Here is a 22,543-nt window from a genome sequence, read left to right on the forward strand (position 1 = left end):
CATGTTTTTTATAGTTACATGTTTGTCACCCCAGGTGTCATTTATTAAGATCCCAGATATGATTGAGTGAATATCTGGAATAGTCCAGTAACAAAATGGCACTGCAGGCTGAGAGCACAGGCTCTGTGTCCATGGGATCTGGGTTGTATCTGCAGATCTAGGTGCCTCCAGGGCAGGCTCTTCAGAAAGACTAAAGCTTCAGCTGTGAAGCGGAGACCCTGGTAGGATCTATATTGCTCATATAGGTGTGGCGATTGAATGGTCAGCTCTTCTGGCTGTGCTGGGTCCCTCAGCCCATGGCACTAAAGCCCTTTGGGTGATGTGTTCTTCCTCACTACTGTATCTTAACTCCATCCCCAAGCCTGAAGTCGGATTTTCTCATGGCTCCCTTGATTGCTGACAAAGAATTGAAGTCAGCTTTATGGGTTACTCTGTGTTGAGTGTCCTTTTTCTTTTTTTTTTCCCCAATAAGACAAGAATTCTCAGCAGAATGAAGAAAATCTTCTGCTCTTACATTTGACTTTACACAGTGACAGCTGCCTGTAATAAAATAGTAAAGGAGAAAAAAATAAAAGAAATGAGAATACAAAAGTGGCAAATTAAGGTTGTCTGGGCTTGTGCTTGGGGAAAAGCAATGAGGCAGACAAATATGATCAAATTTAAAGGGCTCAGTGGGATTTGGAAAATTAGCATAAGTACATAAACTACTAGTGCTAACTTGGAGCAATGGCATCATGAAACATTTGTCAGCCTTTTTGAGCCCTTTTATGAATTTCTCCTTGAGCCATGTTCTAAAATTTAGAATGTGTCCAAGAGCTAACAAATATCCATATACTTAAGCAAAATTTGCATATTCAACTTATTGAGTAATGACACTGACTTGGGGTAAAATATAGTGCATGCATTCAAAATAGCAAAGTTACCAAGTAGCAAACCCAATGAAAAAAATAATACAAAAGCTGTGATCATTCCTTTTTGTTTCCTTTTTTCCTACTGTAGTGGTGATCTTATTTTGTATGATTACTCTTTTCATTTCTCCTATGCTTTTTTTATTTCCTTCATATCATATATTAAAGCCCAGGGATAATGTTTTCCCTCTTCAGAATCAAGAAATGTCAATTAAAATAAAAATGAGTTACCTTTTTTTTTTTTTTAACTTAAGAGGTAAGCAAAGATGAAAAAGACTGATAATACCCAGTGTTGATGATATGACAAGTGGGGCCTTTCATACTTTTATAGTTATGAGTGATAATTTTTGTTACTTTTTAAAGGAGAATTTGATGATACAATTCAAAAGTTTTAAAATAGACAGAAAATTTGTTCATCATTTAAGCTAATAGCTTTAAATTAAATTTATCCTAATCAAAAATTGGAAAAGTTTTGGATATTAAATTGGATATACTCATAACTATATGCATATATCCTTAATGACCCATTATTTACCAGGTGGTTCTAGTGGTAGCTTTCCTGGTGGCTCAGATGGTAAAGTGTCTGCCTACAATGCGGGAGACCTGGGTTCAATCCCTGGGTTGGAAAGATATCCTGGAGAAGGAAATGGCAAGCCACTCCAGTATTCTTGCCTGGAAAACCCCATGGATGGAGGAGCCTGTTAGGCTACAGTCCATGGGGTTGCAAAGAGTCAGACATGACTGAGCGACTTCACTTTCACTTTCACTTTTCTAGTGGTAAAGAATTCATCTGCCAATGCTGGAGACAAAAGAGATACAGCTTCAATAACTGGGTTGGGAAGATTCCCTGGAGTAGGAAATGGCAACCCACTCCAGTATTCTTACCTGGGAGGTCCCATGGACAGAGGAGCCTGGGGGATACAGTCCATGAGATCACAAAGAGTCAGACATGACTGAGTAACTGAGTACTGAGTTACTCAGTTACTCATGACTGAATAACATGTATAATGTCATAAAACTGAAAACAAATATCCAAAAATAAGAGATTACTTACATCACTTGTGATACCAACCAGTGTAGTATTATACAGCCATAAATATGACATAGGTGTATACTACATAAATGTTATGTTGTATTCCACATAAATACATGGGAAGATGCTCATAATACAAAAAGTAAGTTATAATGGCAAATATATCATGAGCCATTTTTTTAATGTATATTATATACATAGAAAAGCATTTGAAAATATATAAAGCAAGATATTATATCTGGGTGTGGATATTCTTCCATTTCTTTATTTTCTTCTCCTTGAATATCTGTATTTTATACAGTACAACAGTGAATATATATTTTTAATCAAAAAACCTTTAATCAGAAAGAGGGAAAACAGGAAACATTTTGCCATCAGTTCGTTTAGTCATTTACTTTGGGGAGAAAGTCAGATATTGCTGCACTTTCATTGATTAGTGATTGGTGAATATTCAGACCACTTGGGAGTTGAGAGAATTTTCATCAAATAAAAACTAGAGAAGAAAAGATAAAACTGATGAGCGCAGCAATAGGAACAGCTCTGATATCTCAAAAGCCAAGTGTATTATGGTACTTGCTCTTTGCTTTCCCTCCCTTGATCAAAATTTGATAAAGCTCACCTTCTGTAGATGATTTTCAGACATTTTTAATTGGTCAGGATGTAGTACCAGATAAGTCAGTTACAGAACCAAGTTTTCAGTATGGTTATGCTCAGTAGACTGTGGAAATACACCAAGGACCTCCACCTCTGCCCCAAGTGGGAGAGGTGGCCGGGGTGGGGATGAGGCAGGAAAGACTCATCAGAGGAGCCAACACCAGAGCTAAAGGGTAAGGATGCAATGGCCCAGTGGTCAAGGGAGAAGATGACATTGCAGATAAAAGCACAGAAATATGAATACAACCCTGGGGAGATTTAGCATATGCTTGGCAAATATTTATTGTGGTGGTGGTGAATAGAAAACAACACAGCATTCTAGAAATCTTAACTTTCCAGTTTTTGTAGTAAACATGCATTAACTTATACACTTCGGGTGCCTTCCAACTTAATAATTTGTGTTCTTAAAACATTATCCTCCAATATTCTGTGCTTTCAAAGCTGTTTAAATATGTAAGCAGTAAGAATATGCAATGATACCTAGCTGATATAATTCAGGAAAGAGTTAATACGTAGCTGATACAATGTTGGTAGATTCAGATCTGGGTGTTGTTTCACGTTTATACCCTCAGCCCTTTGAGGGATGGACTGTTCACATTCCATATAAGAACTAAACAAGAATTCTTGAGTTGCCATTTGGGTTCAGCCTATGGCCAACTCATAGAGAAGCCTTGTTAGCACCCAGGTTAGCATGGGATCTTTTACAAAGGGCAGTGTCCTCTTCTCTGATACCATCCCTTAAAGGTCTTAATTTACCTTCAGAACTTGAACTTACTGAAACCATTTCTCAAGGTGTTTATGTTTTCTATTATCTTTCATAGTAATAACTTCCAGAAGGAAAATTGTTTGACTTATTTGTCTGAAGCGTGCCTCCCTCAAGATTCATGGGTCTCCTACTGTGTTAAAATATTTTAGTCTGAGCATAGTTTTGCCAGGGTGGATTGATTGCTGCTTATTAGAAAAAAGAAATTGACCTCTTCATATTAAAAACTCCATGTACAAAAGGTTTATTCTCAGAGTTATCGAAGAGGCAGGAACAAATTTGCTTGGTTATGCTGATTAGCCTTTCTCCTAGGGCTACCAAGTAAGACAAGAGGTTCCAGGAACTATTCCCAAATCTGAAGATAGTAGGAAGCTAAGAAAAATCTACCCACAATGAATAACTGCCGTCTTATTCAGAGATTGCAGGAATTAAGTTATTCAACCTTAATTTCAAAATAAGCTGCTTTAAAATAGAATATGCTTGTAAGTGAATGACTAATTTTTTCATTAGTGAACAACTAGTGGGTTTCTCAGTTCTAGACACCGTTCTACATTATAATTGATATAAGACACAATCTTGCAAGTTTTATCAAAATTAATAAAAACTGCACAAAGAAATTTAAATGAAATCTAGAAAATGGCAAGTCAAAGAGTAGCCAGCAGGTCTCTATTCCTTTCTAAGAAAAAAGTGACTGATTCTAACCCTAAAGTTGAAAAAGGCCAGTTATAAGACCAGCCTGATTGATCAGATCCTCCAAGAGCACCCTGCTTCCTTTGTTTTCCTTCTAATGTATAATTTGGTCTGCAGAGTAAAACAATGAACTAGTCAGGGGGAAAGTTTGGTCCAGATTATTGTACTCACTGTAAAGTTACACAATAGCATTCTACTTTTCAAATATGACTCTTTTTAGTTTGGTTAGTACAACTCAACTCCCAAAAATATATTACCCCTCAAAGAACTGGCAGATTAATTTTTGGAGGCTGCAAAGCTGAGACCCAGTTTTGGACCAAGGTGACTTCACCTAGTGCTGCCAGCCCAGCATGACAAAGCCAGCTGGCCTCATGGATCTTTGCTGCACAACAGAGATGCTGTGGCATTCTCAGCAACCCTGTGCTCGAGAGCCAGCCTTCACCCTGCCTCTCATCCGGTTGCATTGGGATTGGTTTAAGGAAAGAGAATTAGATTTGAGTTTGTTTGGGGGGCTTATTCAAGGGAGAGACTGAGCAGAAGGATTTTCAATGGTGACAGAGTTTTCATCTCCCCAAGAACCCACAATTCAATGAATTGACTGCAGTAAAGCAGTGGAGTGGCCAAGCCCTTGAGGCAATCTGCTTGAGACTTCAGTCATGGCTTCTGATAGGGTACAGGAGCCCTGGAAATATGCAGTGGATCATTTCCAGAGAGACAACTACCTCCTATTCACCACCCTTTGATCACCAAATGGGCTGCCTCTATCATTTAGCATCAGATTCCTAACAGAGGCTGAGAACAATGTGTTATTTCAAAAAATTTCTCCTACAGGTTCAAAATAATACCATGCTTTAAAATAAATAATTTGTTATTATCATCTAATACCAATCAAAATTTCCTAGTTGTTTGAAGAATTGTCCTTCATACCTGTTTGTCCAAGTCAGGATCTAATGTAGGACATTACATTATATCAAGTTGTTATGTCCCCTAAATTTCTATTAATATATAAGACTCCCTTTTTCATGACAGTGATTTGTTGGAAGAATGAACCAGTTATCCCATAAAATAGCTCATCTTCTATGATTGCCTGCTTGATTTTTTGCAGTCCTAGTTTTCCCCCTCTATACTGTGCTTTAGATAAACTATACATTAGATCTAAAAGTTTTGATTAAAGTTAAGTTTTTAACTAAATGAAAAAATATAAGTATCCTGGGTGATGTTGAATATTTCATATTGTCTCACATCACAAGACAGTGTTGTGTGGGCATTAGTGGTGCTAAGATTGGCACTGAATTGAGGTGGTATAAATATCCAGTATGCAGTTCCCTTACTCTCCTTGTGACCTAAAGAAGGAATCTGTATTGTGGTGCTTTGACACCATATTGCACGTCCTATTCACCATCAACCATTTGTCTAACATTTTATCAGTAATTGATAATTTGTATCTGAATAAGTAATTTCCCTTTGAAGTCTCCTTTTTATGTAGGCAGGTTTTATGCTGCACTGTTTACCAGTTATGACATTTAAACAAGTCATTAGCTTGAAAGTGAAAATTGCTCAGTTGTGTCCGACTCTTTGCGACCCCATGGACTATATACTCCAGGCCAGAATGCTGGAGTGGGTAGCCTTTCCCTTCTCCAGGGGATCTTCCCAGCCCAGGGATTGAGCCCAGGTCTCTCTCATCACAGGTGGATTCTTTACCAGCTGAGCCACCAGGGAGTCATTAGCTTCTTGATCCTTAGTTCCCTCACCTGTAAATGGGTATAAAAATAGAACTAATCCACATGGTTGTTGAAAGTATTAGATGAGATAACCATGTATCCATGCTTTGACCATGGTCTGGTAGCATGTACGCAGGCAATAAGTATTGACTGTGTTTTGGTGATGACAACTTGCAAAGTGTTATCCATTTGCTGCCAGGCTCAAGTCCCTGAGGCAAATGACAAGATATCTGATAAAATTGCTGCAAAAGAGTTGAGGCAGTTATAGACTTTTGAAGAAAAGTGACTTATACCCTTTTTTTTTTTCTTTTAAGGCAAATTGGAAGTTGTTTCAAATAAGGGCTGCTCAGATTAGTGTTTTCTAAGATGTATTGTGAGAACCAGGGCCTCAACATGCTCCAGTGAAGGGAGGCTTCCATTGTCAGGATAATGTCTGGGAAATGCTGCCTGTTCTCTCCTACTCTTGAGATTTCATTGTGCATATTATTAAGTTAAAGATTCTGGAAATCTTCTTAGGAAAGAAACCTGCTTAACTTTGTTTAATCAAGTATTTTCTAATCTGTTTGCTTTTGGACACTACTCATCCTACCTTTGCCTTTTAAAACCAAGTAACACATGTAAAAATTATATTGAGATGCGTTAGATCCTCCCAAAGGTTTGAATGACAAGGTAGTCAAACTGATGAGCCAACCCTCAGTGTACTGTTGGAAGGTATGTGCACTGACCTTTGGGTCCTGAAAATACTTGCAAACTAGAGGAGTTAAAAGGTTTCATTCTTTTGTTGGGGCAGGAAAGGCAGAAATTGGAGACCCCATGGTAATTCAACAGCCAAATTCTCTTCCTTAGATTTTCTCCAGAGCCCACCAGGACTCCTGGGAGACCTGAATCCACTCTCTATAGGTGTCCCACTGCCACTGGGACCTGCCTAAGCTGACAGGAATGAGTTTCATGGGCCCAAGGGCATGGGGGTGTCATTCTTCAGAGGAAGAGCAGAGTATTTGGAGTCAGACTAACAGGGGTCAGTGTCTTAGCTCTGCCAGGTATGTGCCATGATCCCTGGGCAGACCTCTTACCCTCTCTGATCTAGTTTCCTTATCTGTATAATACAGGCAATTAAAGCACTTAGCTCAAATGGTTGTGAAATCGTTATTAGCTATATAAACACATTTTTTAAATATGAAAACTATATAAGTGCTAGTTAATTTAATTTTAATGTAAAGGGTATTCTTCATGGTCCATATTTTGGGAGTCCACTAGTCATCCTTTTATTCATTCAACTTGTGCAATATTTATTGAGCACTTTTAGTGTACTAAGTACAGGGTTAAGTGCTGATACAGAGTACATAATAAAGCAGGCCATGTCCCTACCTTCTTGGAATCTAACATTCCATAGTGGGAGACATATGACAAACAAGTATATACACAAATAAACATATCAACATAGTTTCCTCTCCACAGATAGTGATATGGTATTTTTAGATGTGTATATTGCTTATAACCTGGAGTAGGAAATGGCCACCTACTCCTGTATTCTTGCCTGAAAAATTCCATGAACAGAGAAGCCTGGCGGGCTACAGTCCATAGAGTGGCAAAGAGTTGGATATGACTGAGCACTTACATACATTGCTTATAATCTATATATATAGATGTATTTTTGAAGATAATACTAATGAACCATGCACAGAAATTCAGAAAATGAAATGCTCAGCTTAAATAAACAATAAGATTTTTTTTCGTTTATTTTTATTAGTTGGAGGCTAATTACTTTACAATACTGTAGTGGGTTTTTAATATAGAACTAGGAGAGTCCTTAGGAATAGCTTATTTCAACCTCCTCATTTTATAGATGAGGAAAACTAGAACCCAGAATACCATAGTAATTTACCCAATCGGATGTGTGTAAATGTGCATGCCTGTGTGTATGTGTAAGAGAGACAGAGACACCCAGAGAGAAAGGATGGATTTTGAAGCAGGACTTAATATCCAGACTTCCCTTAGCCTAGTCAGTGCTTTCCATACTCCTGGCTACCATCTGAAAGGAATTGTAAGAGCCGGTTTTAGCAGTGAGTGAGTTATAATCATCATACTCTTAAACATTAAAGAATAATAATTTCTACTGTTTTTTGGCTGTGGTGTGCAGCATGCGAGATCTTCATTCCCCTATTAGGAATCCAACCCATGCCCCTGGCAGTGGAAGTGCAGAGGCTCAACCACTGGACTGCCAAGGAAGACCCTCATCACACTTTTATACCATGTGTTCCAATTTCTGGATTTTTTATACAAGTTGATTTTTCCAAACTTTGCTCCATGAAACATTAGTATTTAAACAGATGTTAATTATCACTTTTTAAATTTCTTGCTCAAAGTAGTTTAGGGAACTGAATTCTCCCCCCCCCCCTCCCCCCCGCACACACCCCATTTTAGAAACCCTTAAATGCATATTGTGATTGTGAAAGATCATTCTGCAGTAAGGAAACCTCTTAACCTACACACATCTTAGCATTCCCCAAACTTGTTTGACTACAAGATCTATTCTGAATTATTTAACAATGTGATTAAGGTGCTGGATTAGAAGTTCAGCCTTAGCATCATGGTTGGCTACTTGGTAATGGTTGTGAACATCCAGTAGTAATGTACATTAAATCACACGATCTTAAACAGGGCAGTTTCTTGGGTCTTAGGATCTCAGGCTGACTGTGGGTGTATGAGCCACACCTGACAGGATACATTTCCTTAAGTTGACCATGTTCTTCTAACCAAGGATTGGAATGGAATACAATAGATGCTTAATGAGAGTTTGTTCTGATTCATCTTTGGAGGAAAGCAATCCTCTGTAAGGTTTTTTTTTTAATTATAATTTTCAAGCCTTCTAAAAATATTATTTATAATTGTTATTATATTTTTATTTTTAGGCAAGCCCAGAGTTCTTCCAAAGGGTGTGATGTCTTCAAAGGACACTCAAATAAGGTAGCTGGACATCCTTGACTCTGAAGTAACTGTCTATCCTTATTATAGACTCGTCCAAGTCTGTGGTCATGGTGCCTGTCTGTGGCTGCTTGGTTGAGCCATCCAGACATGAACTGTTAGTGATGTTTTGAAGGCTTTGAGACAAAAGCCCAGCTTGCTTAAGAATTTTGGTTCAGCAGAGAGGCAGGGAGGTACAGCGAAGAGAGAATCAAAAGCCTGGAAATTTGCTGCTGAGAATAAATGCTAGCTGATCCCTGAGGTGGTTTGTCTGTGCACTCCACTCTCTACAGATGTTAGAGCCTCTTTTTGAGTAAGGACCCGAGGTTCTTTGGTAGCACTTTGATATCCTGCTCGAATTCAATATGTGAAATGGAGGCGTCTCTCTGTGACTTGGAGCCCACAGCAGGCTTTGAAGTCTGATCCAATTTTTGCTGCCTACTATTTGATGTTGAAAGGATGAAATGAAGAAAATGTACAGTTTTTGCCAGTAACTCTGCTGAGCATATGTAAGATTAAAAAAACAAAATCCTTTGGATGATGTACTTAGAAATGTTAAGTAGATTAATACCTTCCTATAGGTTTTCTTTTTTCTTTCTCAGGGATAAAAATTAAGTATAGGAGAAAACCAGCACAAGCTGTATTTTATACGGGCTATAATTAATTTATAAGGGGGCTAGGTTGGCTTGTTCAGAGGAAGAAATAAATGGATGAGGCAAAGGTGTTGAGACTTTGCAGCTAATTGCCCCAAGGAGAGAATCTCCACTCAATTCTACTGTAAGGGGTGAGCAACTCACCACATGACCCCAATGTACGTAAATTTTTCCCTGGTACGATTGAAGTTCAGGGTCTGTTAGTTAAATGGAAGCCAAGTTCTTAAGGCTGCCTCATCAGAGGATAAAAATAATAATTATTTTACTGGGTCTTTCTGAAGCACTCAGTTTCTGGGACTGATTCTCTGTCTTCTCAGATATGCCATGCTGCTCCAGATTGCCCAGGACTGAGTCCCTCGAGGGGAGCCCCTGCAAAATCTGGTAAGAAGAACATTTTGAATCACAAGCTATTTCTACTATTTGCATGCTTGTGTACTTTTTAATGAGTTGTTTAGACAGGACTGTGTAGAAGGCAGTACTCTGATACTAGTATGGGCTAATATTAGCAGAAAATTCAGATATGGAAAGCCTTAAAGACTGGAAACAAAACTTTCATTAAAAGTAGCAGTTTACTACCTACCCGTGCCACTTGTTTACTTTTTCTGAAGGAAAAAAAATGAATATCAAAGACCATACTTTTCCCTTTACCTGTAAGAAGCCTAAATTAAGAAACTCCTTTAAAACTTTCTTGCGCTCACTTCAACAGCACGTATACTAAGTTTGGAAAGGTACAGAGATTAGCATGGCCCCTGCGCAAGGATGGCATGCCAGTTTGCAAAGCATTCCATATTAAAAAAAAAACAACAAAAAAACTTTATTTTCTTAAAGGGAAGATAGACAACTGACCAGCTTTCATTGAAGCAAATAGTTCAGAGTAAAAATCTAGGGCTTGGTAAAGAATATGGATTTAGAGAGTAGTTCTGCCCTCTTGGCAACATGGCTATTCTTTTAGCAAGAATACAGACATCTTGCCACACTCATGGAAAATGGTATTTTTTCCCCCCTTTCTAAATTCTTGCTACAGAATATGGTAAAAGTCAGTTTGGGGTGTTATGAGTGGCTATAATCAATACTTCTGGAAGATAAACTAGAAGCAAGATCATAAGAAATATTTATGAACCAGAAAATACTGAACACATTTTGGATCATTCCCAAGGAAGAAATCTTTTCAACTTAAAATACTAATACTAAGAAACTACTGTACTGTTGACCTCATTTATTTTTCTGCAATATATAGTAGTTTCTTAGATTTCTCAAAGTTTATTCTTAGTCTGTTTTTCAGTGACAAAATGGTAAAATATGAAGTGGAAAATGTGTAATATATGTGTTAGGACCTTTAGTCCATATGAAACTTAAACTCTTCAAGAGAGATGAGAGAGGATTAGTGTATTATAGCAGAACCTTTTAATTAAACATGCAGAAAATGATAAATCTGTCCAATGGACTAATTTCCTCACAGCCAGATAATATTCAGGAATAAGGTCACAATGAGGTAAGGGTAAGAGTGGTGCAAAAATGAAAATTGAGGAAAAAGATCATGTGGTGGAATAGAATCTATTATGCAAGAATTTGGTTGACATTTTTCACTATCCAGACAGATAATCTCTACCTTTTAATTTGGATGTTTAGACCATTTACATCTAATGTGACTGTTGACATATTTTCGTTTATATCAGTCATCTTGCTATTTGTTTTCCATTTGTTCCATCTGGTCTTTGTTCTCTTCTAGCATTCTACTTTAAAATACATGTAAAAAGAAATTTTTAAAGCATGATTGAATAGCCAAAGGCACAGATTCTGCCTTTGGAGTCAGATCTGCCTGGATGCAAATCTCTGCTTTCCTGTTACATAGCTTTATGTAACAATTCCTTACCTCAGTACTTACACATGTAAGATGAGGGAAATGGTAATTCATAGCCAAAAGGTTGTATCGAGGACTAAATAAGCTAGTAGAAGTAAAGGGCACAGCATGGTGTCTGGCTCATCATAATGGTACACTGTTATGTCAGATGTTGCAGTGGTACTTATGCTATTGACATTATACAAATGCAAACAAAGTTAAGTATGAAAAATGGGTCAAGAAATAAAGTTCTTATTTTGAGGCATCAAGTTTTGGTGGTATCGTTTAGAAGGAGTAAAAATATATTGCATTTTGAATTAACTACTGAAGAGACATGTTGGATTATAATCATCTTTCCCTGTCTTTAGATAAGTGTCTGCAGAAGTCAAACTTATTAATAAGTTGCTGCAAATGTTCATTTGTACTTCCTGTCACAATTGCTCCTTCCTTCCCACCTAAAGGTTTCTCTGTTTGGTTTGCCACCATCACCATGACTTCTCCTTAAACTCTTGTAAACTGTATCCTAACTGCTTCTTTTCCTCTCTCAACTTGCCATGGATATCTGAGGAGCTCTAAAGCATTCCCTAATCATAACTTTCTCTTCCACCATAATCTCCAGTGGCTCCCTATCGTTCTAGCATCAACTTTAAGCTTCCTGGCACAACGTACAAGGCCGTCTCTGTTCTAGCTCTTCCTGTCTTCCTTTCTAGCTCTGTCTTCACTGATCTCTCTCCCTCATTTTGTGCTTTGGAATACCAAACTGCTCTCTACCCTCCATGCATGCCAAGTATGTTCTTTCTCTCCTCTGTGATTTTGTTCATGCTGTTGCCTCTGCCTCACTGTTCATTCTCAAAGCCCCCTCCATTCTTCAGAGTCCACCATGGCTCTCTCTGAGTGCTTTGACTTTCCTTTACTACTTATCACATCCTTCCTGTATTACAGTTATTTTCATGCATCTACTAGATTTTAAACTCTCTAGAACCACATCTTTTCATTTCCAAATTCTGTCCTTGCAAACTAGCCTGGGTCCCCAAATTGAATTCTTAAGCATTCACAACGGTGATAGGATATAGTGGAAGCAAGAATGAAATGAAACTCAAGTAAATAAGTCAGAGAAGTTTTAAACTGTACTTCTCACAATCCTGGAACAAAATAAAGGTCTCTTGTGCTGTGCTTAGTTGCTCAGTCATGCCTGACTCTTTGTGATATGGACAGTGCCCCGCCAGTCTCCTCTGTCCCTGTCTCTTAACACCCCCAAGGGGTATAGCATACCAGTGGAACAAGTTTAAAAGATCCAAGCCATTTCATTTTGTTGTTGTTGTTCTGAAAAGGGGGAGAGGGAAGGAAGGTTTGGGGAGGAAAAAGCATTTTATAAATCAGATTCCTCTTGACCTTAGAAGCCAACAAAGATGGCTGAAGAACAAAAGATTTCCAGTTTTATATATGTATTCACAGTGATAAGCTGCAGAAATTAGTGTATTTACTCTGTAAGAGACATTTTAGCTGGTTATACCTTTGTGTTTAATTCATTGCCTTAAATGATCCATTATTGTGATCCATGATTTTATAGAAGCCTGAGAATATTATGACCTTTTCAGTTTTAAGAAAACACTAACATCCAACAAGCTTACCTTCTAACTTTCAGTGAGTGCTAACTTCATTGTTTTATAGAGAGATCTGAGGGAGGTGAGGGTAAGGGAAAGCAGGGAATAAATCTAAAGTTACTTAATCAGGCCAGCTTTGCTCAGAACAGCCAGGCAAAAAAGTGTCCAAATGTGGGGCTTGGACAAAGGCTATCTTCAGTTAGTCAGAGAGTCTCAGAAATTTCCTGCATTGATCATTTTAGCCTTATATTTTTCACATGGGACAGGAAAGCACAGTATATTGAGGAAGTACATAACATGAACCACTTTGCCACTAATCCAAGCAGAAATTATTTAATTGGACTGACAGACATATGTACAAACCTGATTTGCCTTTACTCAGTTCAGTTGCTCAGTTGTGTCCGACTCTGCGACACCATGGACTGCAGCAGTCCTTTACTATATAAAACTTTATTCTTTAGGTATTTGTTCTTCTCTTTATTTCTTCAGCAAACAATTATTAACACTTACTAAATGCCAGGAACTTTCCTGGGCCAGTGCTTCTCAAACTATTTTTAAAAAGACCATATTGGGGGAAAAAAAAAAAAAGACCAAATTGGAGTTGGATGTTTTAATTTCCAAATTGCACAACCTGCTATTTTTGTAAAATACAGTGAAATGAATTACTAGGTAAATAATCACCCATTTAGGTGTTGCGTCAATATCAAATTGCTTTATACTTTTCTAAATTTCTTACTCTAACTTAAACTACTCTAAATTTCTTCAGTGATCTAGTTGAGACCAGAGGCAAGAGTCAGCCTGTAGACCACACTTCACGGGCACTGTTCTGGTCATGTGTGACACATCAAAGAACAACACAGTCAAAAAGTGCTAGCTTCATGATGCTACATTCTGGCAAAGAGACATTCTAGAAAAGGGACAGTAAACAATAAGCATAATCCTAAATCAGTTGTGTGGGATGTTAGAAAGGTGAAGTGTTATAGGGGAGAAAATACAGCAAGGGAGATTGGGGGTGGCCAAAGCATGGAGGACGAGGATGGAGGATGGTTTCCTTTTAAACAGGGTGGTCAGAGAGCACTGCACAGAGAAGGCCTGAAGGTGGTAAGCTAATTAGCCACGTGGCTCTCTAGGAGAAGAGCATTATAGGCAGAATGCTATATAGGGAACAGCTGAGGCAAATGCCCTGAGGAGACAGTGTGGAATGCATGAGGAGTAGAAGGAAACCTGGGTGACTGGAGCTGAGAGAGCAAGAAAGAATCATAGAAGGTAAGGAGCCAGGTGATACATGTCCTACCAAACTCTGAGAATCTGGTTAAAATGAACATTCTGATTCAGCAGGTCTGGGTGGCTCCTGAGATTCTGCAGTGTTAAAGAGCTTCTGGGTGGTGCCATGGTGTTGACCCAAGGTCCACATTTTGAGTAGCAAGGGTATAAACTCAGTGAAATGGGAACGACTGGTTTGAGGAGAGATGATAGACATCATCAATGAATGAGATGTTCTATTCAGTTACATATTCCCGACAGCTGAAACTTTCTAAAACTGACTCCCCTTTCATATTGAGTGTATTGGATACAGTTCTCCTTCCCACAGTGTCTTGGGACATGATTATTAGTAAGAGTTGTTCACACTAGCGCTAACGCAGAGATCCCTGGAGATCACTGTGAAACGGGGCCACCTTTTGTGCTGAGGCGCTCAGTGGTGTCCAACTCTGCGCTCCCACGGACTGTAGCCCACCAGGCTCCTCTGCCCGTGGAATTTTTCAGACAAGCATACTGGAGTGGGTTGCCATTTCCTTCTCCAGGGGATCTTCCTGACCTAGAGATTGAATCTTAGTCTCCTATGTCTCCTGCATCGGTGGGTAGATTCTTTACCACTGAGCCATCTACCCTTAAAATAAATGACCCTCAACTGTTATGATTTTTAGTTAATACACCTACTTATTTTAACTTTCTTCTCTCTCAGCACAAAGCTGTTATTTCCTGCTATTGCTAATGTGCTCATTTTTTATAACATACCTTCTTTTTGCCTTCTTTTTCTCCTCGTTGTGGTATAAAAACCAAATTTTAATTGTTTTTTGTACATTTTAACAAAGGGTATCTGAGTGGGGGATGTAAGGAAATCCCAGTGAAAGAAAGGGGACTGCCACAGATGTAATAAGTATCGACTTTGGGCACATACTGGGTGTTTCACCTGTATTTTCTTAGTATAAAGTATACAAGCTTAAGTTTGTGACCTGCTTGTTCAAGGGCCTTCATTGTCAGCCCCTGGGTTTCCTGTGATACCTCACTGACATTAGGTAGTCCTGCCCTTGGTTATCTTCTTGTCTGCAAGTAGTGTAAATTATTCATATTTCTTTTGGAAGGTAAAAAAGAGTCATTGCATTTGCTAAGAGTAACTTTAGCTATATGGCTTTTTAAAATAGAGTCTAGTACATTTTCAGGGAGCCAGGGAGAGGTGGTATTGTACTAGCCCCCGAAGGGGGTTGCCTCTGGCAGCTTGCAGTGTCAGGGTATGGTAGAGTCCCCATTAAAGTGGCTTTAGAATTCAGTGATCTGGTTCCATATCATCTTCAGATTTGCTGAGCAAATCATACACATTTTCTTTCACCCACTGCTTCTCTAATGCCGTCTACTCTGTTATTTTCCTTTGCCTTTCTCACTGATCATTACTAAATCTTATTGGTCTTGGCAGAAGTTCAGCTATCAGAAAGCAAACTTGGGCTGTGTTTTTATCCTTGGAACCCCAAATCATTAGGGTGACTAAACATCTCAATTTTTTTGGGACTGAAGGTTTTCCAAGATGTGGATTTTTTGGAATTGTCCCAGGCAAACTAGGACAAGTTGGTCACCCTATAATAATATTGGAAGTTGAACTTGACTGGTGAAAACTAATTTTTTAATTAGATCATTGTATCCGGCAAAACTGAGCCTTAGATTTATGCTACAGAATCAGCTCACACTGCTGCCTGTGTTTGGAAGGGGATGCAAGCAGCTTGCCAAACCACAACCACTGTGATCATAAAGGGCTCAGATGTCACCCATTTGACAAGGAAAGCATGTTCCTACAACTGAGACTCAAAGGCAACATAATCCCTGTTGGGAAAGCACATGGGAGCCAGACCCTATGGAGGCAAGGCTACTGGGCCTCCTTGTCCCACACCCAGTGCCATGACAGAAAGCCACATACAAGACTTGGAGACCACTAATAATCTCTCAAGCCTCGAATCCCTGCTCTTTTTGACTCCCATAATGCTGATCCATCTTTTCTTTTTGCCACAGAATTCACCATAAACTCTCATCATGAAGCCTCGGTCTCAGGACTTTTCTTAGTGCAATAGCGAAGGTACTAGTGGTGTGGAATTCTTAACCTTTAGTGTGGGAGGTAATCTCTTTCTTAAAGGATCCCTTTTAAACTGGTGATTTTCAGACTTCAGTAAGTGTTAGTATCACCCAGAGTGATTGTTAAAATGCAGATTACTGGTTCATTCCATAGTTTCCAATTTTGTGTGGGGTACAGATGAGGAGGAATTTGCATTTTTATCACATTCCCAGATTCCAAAATGCTACCCTTTGAGAACCACATCCCCTATCTCTATGATATTATGTTGAATCAGAAAAAGTAAACTTTATATAGGTGCCTTTCTATTCTTTCACTTAACAAACACTTATTGAGCATTTACTGTATACCAAACACAGGCCAGGCAGTGAAATAAGACACTTAAGAGACAAATGCAATTATAACAGCTTGGTCTTTGCAGCTGTCATTTTCCAAAACAAGTTTGGTATTTATCTCAAGTGGTCTCATCGAATTTTCAGGAAGTTGTCCAGAACAAAGTTACAGTTCCTTGTCACTTTGCTGTAGAGGAAGATGAGGGGAGTGTCCCAGACTTTTAAAAGTGTCTCAATTTATAAAATTATTAGGAATTACTGTCTTTAAAAGATTTTTGTCTTTTATAAACTCTACTACCTCTGCCAGCCTCCCACAAGGCAAAATTGCTCTAAACTCTACCAGATATGAATATCTGCATGTATCTCTAATACATATGTCATTGCCATAAAGTTTGTGTCCTGGCTTTTTGCAAAAGAATTGAAGGTATGTGGGTAGATAAATGGAAGTTAAAAAGGGAGGGATTATAGTTTTCTTAATCCCAAATTTGGTTTCTAACCTAGTGCCATTTATATTAATCACACACCTTTCCTTTAAAAGACTTTCCTGGTTCCTACTAGATCTTGTCTGGGTGTTGAGTTTGGTTTTGTCTTGCTTAATTTCATAATTTTGGAGAATGCAGAGTGCTTGGGTCATCAGTTGCTGTTCATGGCAGTTTACACTGACTGAGGCCTCTGTGCAAAATTGTGGCTTTCTAAAGGAACTGTGCAGAATACCTAGCAAGAGGCAAAGATTCTTTGACAGAACATTTTCCCTGAAATTTGGGGGTGATGATGATAAGGAAGAAAGGATGCAGTTCACATAGGTTGGCACCATCCACCCCTCAGCCAACTGAGTTGGCGAGATTCTGTCACCATTGCAGGAGCTGAGACTAGAGGGGAAGGTGGCTGCCCTTTGAGGGCTGGTGGGTAAAAGACATGGAGGTCATTTGTCAGCCACAGTTCTTATGGTCATGTACCTCAGGGAAAGCCCTGTGACAGCATGTTCTCATTTCTGCAGCTCATTAAAGCATGTTACAAAGTTGGATAGTTTTTGGACATTATTTCTGCTTAGATTGTTACTGTAAACGTATCTGAGGAGGATCAGCAGGAACTTTTCTGGTGCTTTCCTGAGTGCATTAGGTCAGGATGCACTCTTTGCCGATGCCAAGTTAGATTCTGGCATTGACCCAGGACATCAGGAGCACAGCTGCCAAACAAGCAGGGTGGGGAGGGGTGGAGGGGGTGAGTCAAGTTAGGGTGCTTGGCTTCCAGAATTGGATGTTGATGGCGTGGCTGTAAAATGTGCCAAGAGGAATTTTATTTTTACATTCTTTTCTTACTTTATGTATTTGAAACAGCATAAACTCATTGTTAACCTTGGCTGCCTCCTTTGTTTCACTTTAAAGGATTCTTTTCAACTTTAAAATGAAACACACAGTTGTGTAGTAGGAATGGAGTGATTTTTCTTCTATTTTACTTTTGTTTGTTTTCCAAGATGTGAAGTAATAAATTTTATTAGTTTTTTTAAATTAATAGTTTTCTCTAGTAGTTTTGGGTTTTTAGAAAAATTGAGTGCAAAGTAGCAAGTTCCCATTTACTCTCCTCACCTTTCCCTCTCTCCCCATTTTCCCCTATTATTAACATCTTGCATTAGAGTCACTTGTTTGCTACAATGATGAGCCAGTATTGATATGTTATTATTAACAAAGTCCATAATTTACATGACAGTTCATTCTTTGCATTGTATAGTCTGTGAGTTTTGAAAAATATATAATAATATGTATCCACCATTGCAGTATCAAACAGAATGCTTTTATTTGCCTAATAATCCCCTGTGCTCCATCTATTCATCCCTCTCTCTCTTACCTTAAGCTCCTGGCAACTGTTAATTTTGGCTTCCCTGATAGCTCAGTTGGTAAAGAACCTGCCTGCAATGCAGGAGCTGCTGCTGCTAAGTTGCTTCAGTCGTTTCCGATTCTATGAGACCCCATAGATGGCAGCCCACCAGGCTCCCCAGTCCCTGGGATTCTCCAGGCAAGAACACTGGAGTGGGTTGCCATTTCCTTCTCTAATGCATGCAGGAGACCCCAGTTTCAATTCCTGGGTCAGGAAGATCCCCTGGAGAAGGGAAAGGCTACCCACTCCAGTATTCTGGCCTAGAGAAGTCCAAGGACTGTATAGTCCATGGGGTCGCAAAGAATTGGAAGCGACTTTCACTTTCACATAGTTTTGCCATTTCCAGAATGTCATATAGTTGGAATCAGACAGTATTTAGCCTTTCCGTATTGATGTCTTTCCATTAGCAATGTGTATTTAAGGTTCCTCCATGTCTTTATGTGGTTTGACAGTTTATTTCTTTTTATTGTTGAAAATAATCTGTTATATGGATGTATCACAGTTTGTTCATCCATTCACCTACGGAAGGATGTCTTGGTTGCTTCCAGGTTTTGGCAATTATGAATAAAGCTGTTATAAACATTTTTGTACAGGTTTTTATGTGGACATAAGTTTTTCAAGTCCTTTGTATAAATAGCAAAATGTGTGATTGCTAGATTATATGGTAAGAGTGTATGTTTAGTTTTATAAGAAACTGTCAAACTGTCTTCCAACGTGCCTGCACCATTTTGCATTCCTCCCAGCAGTGAATGAGAGTTCCTGTTGTTCTTCATCCTTACCAGCATTTGGTGTTGCCAGAGTTTTGGCTTTTTGCCGTTTAAATAGGTGTGTAGTCGTATCTCATTGTTGCTTTAATTTTTGTTTCCCTGATGTGGAACATCTTTTCATATGCTTATTTGCCATCTGTATAACTTCTTTGGTGAAGTGTCTGTTCAGATCTTTTGCCCATTTTTAAATTGTGCTGTTCGCTTTCTTGTTTGAGGGTGTAAGAGTTCTTTGTATATTTCAGTACCAGTCCTTTGTGAGATATGTGTTCTGCAAATATTTCTCCCAGTCTGGATCTTGTCTTTTCATTTTCTTAGCAATGTATTTTGTGGAGCAGTAACAAATTTTTTTATGCATGTAATCAAGGAGAAAAATTTTTTTAAATAAACCTGACTCTCAGCATAGTAACCTACTCCCTATCCAAGAAAATGAAACAGCTTAAGAGGAACAAGGTGATTGGTTGTTCAGTAGTTGAGTGTGTAAGGACCATAACATGAGTGTGTTCCTTAAATTAAATGTAATCAATTGTAAATGTTACAGGGAAACAAGAAAGACATAGTCCAAAATTACATAAGTGGGGGTTTGGCGGGGGGGAGGGGGGGAAGGGGGGTGCGGAATCTGTGGTTATATGACTGTGTGCAGAACCATAGTAAGGTTTTTCTCTCTTTTCATTTTTATCTGACTCTTTAAAGTAGCTAGAACTCCTAGTTACTTAAACTAGCCCCAGGAAGACTCTGGGGCTGTCTTCTTTCAGTAACAACTGAATTTAACAAGGAAGAAATTGTTGGCTTAAGTTCAAAGCGGGGTGGGAGAGCATGAAGCGCACCTTTACTACTCATTCATTCAAGTATTCGGTCAGCTGCTATTTACTGAGCAGTTATTAAGTGGTGGTGGGTGCTGTGTTGGGTGCCATGGTATATAATGGAGCAGCAGCCAGGATTGCCCTTCTGGGTTTACATTCTCAGAGAGAAATGGACAAGTAAACCTGAAACAAAATATCTGGCCAGGATGTTAATAAGAGTGGCCCCTGGAGCTATGCTACGACAGGGATACCCTTGTGATCTTGTGGGAGCAGAGAAGGGTCAGTGGGCTGACATCAAAGCTGAGAACTGAAGGGGATCAGGAACTGACCAGACAGAATGGAGAAGGATGTCTCTGGCCCTCTGCCTGTTCCCTTTTCACACCAGGAAAGGCTCTCTCATGACAGATATAAGATTGTGGTTGTTTTAATGTGTGTGAATGCTTAGTTGCTCAGTTGTGTCTGACTCTTTGCAACCTTGGACTGTAGCCCACCAGACTCCTCTGTCCATGGCATTTTTCAGGCAAGAATACTGGAATGGGTTGTCATTTCTTCTTCCAGGGGATCTTCCCAAACCAGGAATTGAACCTGTGTCTCCTGCAATGCAGACAGATTCTTTACCCACTGAGACATCAAACACCTTTTAAAATTCTGAAATGTAACATGCTGACAGAAAAAAAGGAAAACAGGTTTATAAAAGAGATGGACAGCATAATGAATTATTATGAAGTCTCTATACAATTATACCTGAGATCAGAAAACAGAACTTGCCAGTACCTCAGAAGCCTTCTGATACCCTTTCCTGATTATGATTCTCCTCCTCCCTAGAGGTCACCCCCTAAGTATGCATCCTAAATACCATAGTTTCACTCCAGATTATGGGCTCAATGCATGAAGATAGAGCCTGACATGTATAAAGCACCTAATAAATGTTTAGCTATTGCCACTGCATTTTCCCACTCCTCAGAGAATCCTTCTGAAAGTACTTAATTTCAAGTTAACAACTCCTTCCTTCCTTCTGTTCAAATTGTCATGTCTTACAGAGTGTGCTGATTTCTACAAACTGCACTTGGTTTTTTCCCATTGCTACCACAAGTTGTAAGAGTTTATCACCTTGAAACTTTACCACATTTTTAAAAAATTGGACTAATTGGTTGATATTTTCATTGTCTGGCAGTTTGTGTATTGGGAAGGAATTATGTTTTATTAATACACCTAAATGGTATAAAGGATTTTGAGAGCTCCCTCTGACTCAAAATCCCATTTTTGTTCTCCACTATGCGGAAGGTCCGTTAGGCTGCTTGGAAGTCAGCAATTAGAACAGCCAGTCTACCCAGATATTAGGCTGGATTTGTCTAACCTAATATACATGGCCATCAGTGGTCCCAAAGGGACCCTTCCTTTTTAAAGGAAGAAATTAATGATATCCCTTTTCATTACATTGGTGCCAGGAATTTCTCTAAGCAGCCTCTTTAAAAGAACAAACTCAAACAGGCCCCAGAAACAAATGCAAGAGATCTACAAAGCTCTTGAGGGATGAGTTACACACTATCCTAATTTCAAAGGAGAAGTTCTGATGCCAGGATACAATGGCTGGGCTCTCCCAGTGGGCTTTAAATGCCAAATTCTGCCTTTGTGTAGAAATCAGATAAGTGCAAAGAACTTGAGGATTGTTTCATTTCTTAACTGATTTGTCCTCCAAAAGGACAGTTTGCATTCTAATTCATTACCCAGGGTCTGAATGTTTGGGGTATGAGTCGGAGACAGAGCATCCAAGGATCCTTTCCAGATCTCCAAGGGTCAAATTACAAAGTGTCTGTTCTGTTTGTCCTTCACTGCTATATTTATCCATGCCCAGAGCAGTTCAGCTCCCAGCCTCACACTTGCACTCTGTGCTCTGATTTTCAACTTGGGTTGCCATCTGGGGACCAGGCTCTTCTCATCTGTTGTGGGCTGCCATTCTTTGTTCTAGACTGCATCCTCTCATTCAGTTTATTAATGGTGAACCCACTTCTGTGTTGCAGCTTCTACCAAACAAACTGTGGGAAAGCATTGAGAAAAAGTACATCACATTATCTTGCCCCATAAAGGGGAAGTTAAAATAGATGCTCCCTCCAACCCACCACTCAAAGCAAATTAACACATCTGAAGGACAACCTATAAATAATGACTGAGTGGTTAGCATTAAAGTTCTGCTTACATTATCTTTAACCATTGAATTATAAACACTGAGCTTAGAGTGATTAGCTTCTCTGTAGCACTCCTGACAAATGGTCATGCAGGCTGATTTCACACATTCTTTTGCCGACCTTTTTATATCCAGAGCCCCTCTGAGAAACTAATGTAATCCACATCCCCTAACTCCAGAAAAATGGGCAAATGCATGGCTATACTATTTGTGCATAATGCCAGGCTCCTCCCAAACATCTTCATAGTCCCATCAAGGTCTACATCCCAGTTTAAGAATGTGTACTGGTGAGAGTAGCTGACTAACTTTGAAGACTATCAATTTTATAGTTAGAAAGCTTGATAGAAGGACTTCTCTTCCTATTTCCCAATAACTGAACAAGGGAAAAAAAGGTTACTTCTTTTTCCGGGTTTAGTT

The 22,543-nt window shown here is 39.0% G+C and overlaps 1 protein-coding gene and 1 non-coding gene across 2 annotated transcripts in view; both read left to right on the forward strand.

Moving 5' to 3' along the window:
- Positions 1–22,543, forward strand: part of MYO3B (myosin IIIB) — a 421,954-nt gene that overhangs the window by 324,793 nt on the left and 74,618 nt on the right. The window contains exons 33-34 of the mRNA XM_065928997.1: positions 8,682–8,736; positions 9,668–9,767. Coding sequence (XP_065785069.1) covers positions 8,682–8,736; positions 9,668–9,767 — 155 coding nt within the window. The remainder of the gene's footprint in view (positions 1–8,681; positions 8,737–9,667; positions 9,768–22,543) is intronic.
- Positions 10,077–10,180, forward strand: LOC136165734 (U6 spliceosomal RNA). The gene has a single exon (XR_010662727.1). It is a non-coding gene; the product is annotated as a U6 spliceosomal RNA (small nuclear RNA).

The sequence above is a fragment of the Muntiacus reevesi genome, chromosome 3 (assembly GCF_963930625.1).
Source record: "Muntiacus reevesi chromosome 3, mMunRee1.1, whole genome shotgun sequence".
Lineage (NCBI taxonomy): Eukaryota > Metazoa > Chordata > Mammalia > Artiodactyla > Cervidae > Muntiacus > Muntiacus reevesi.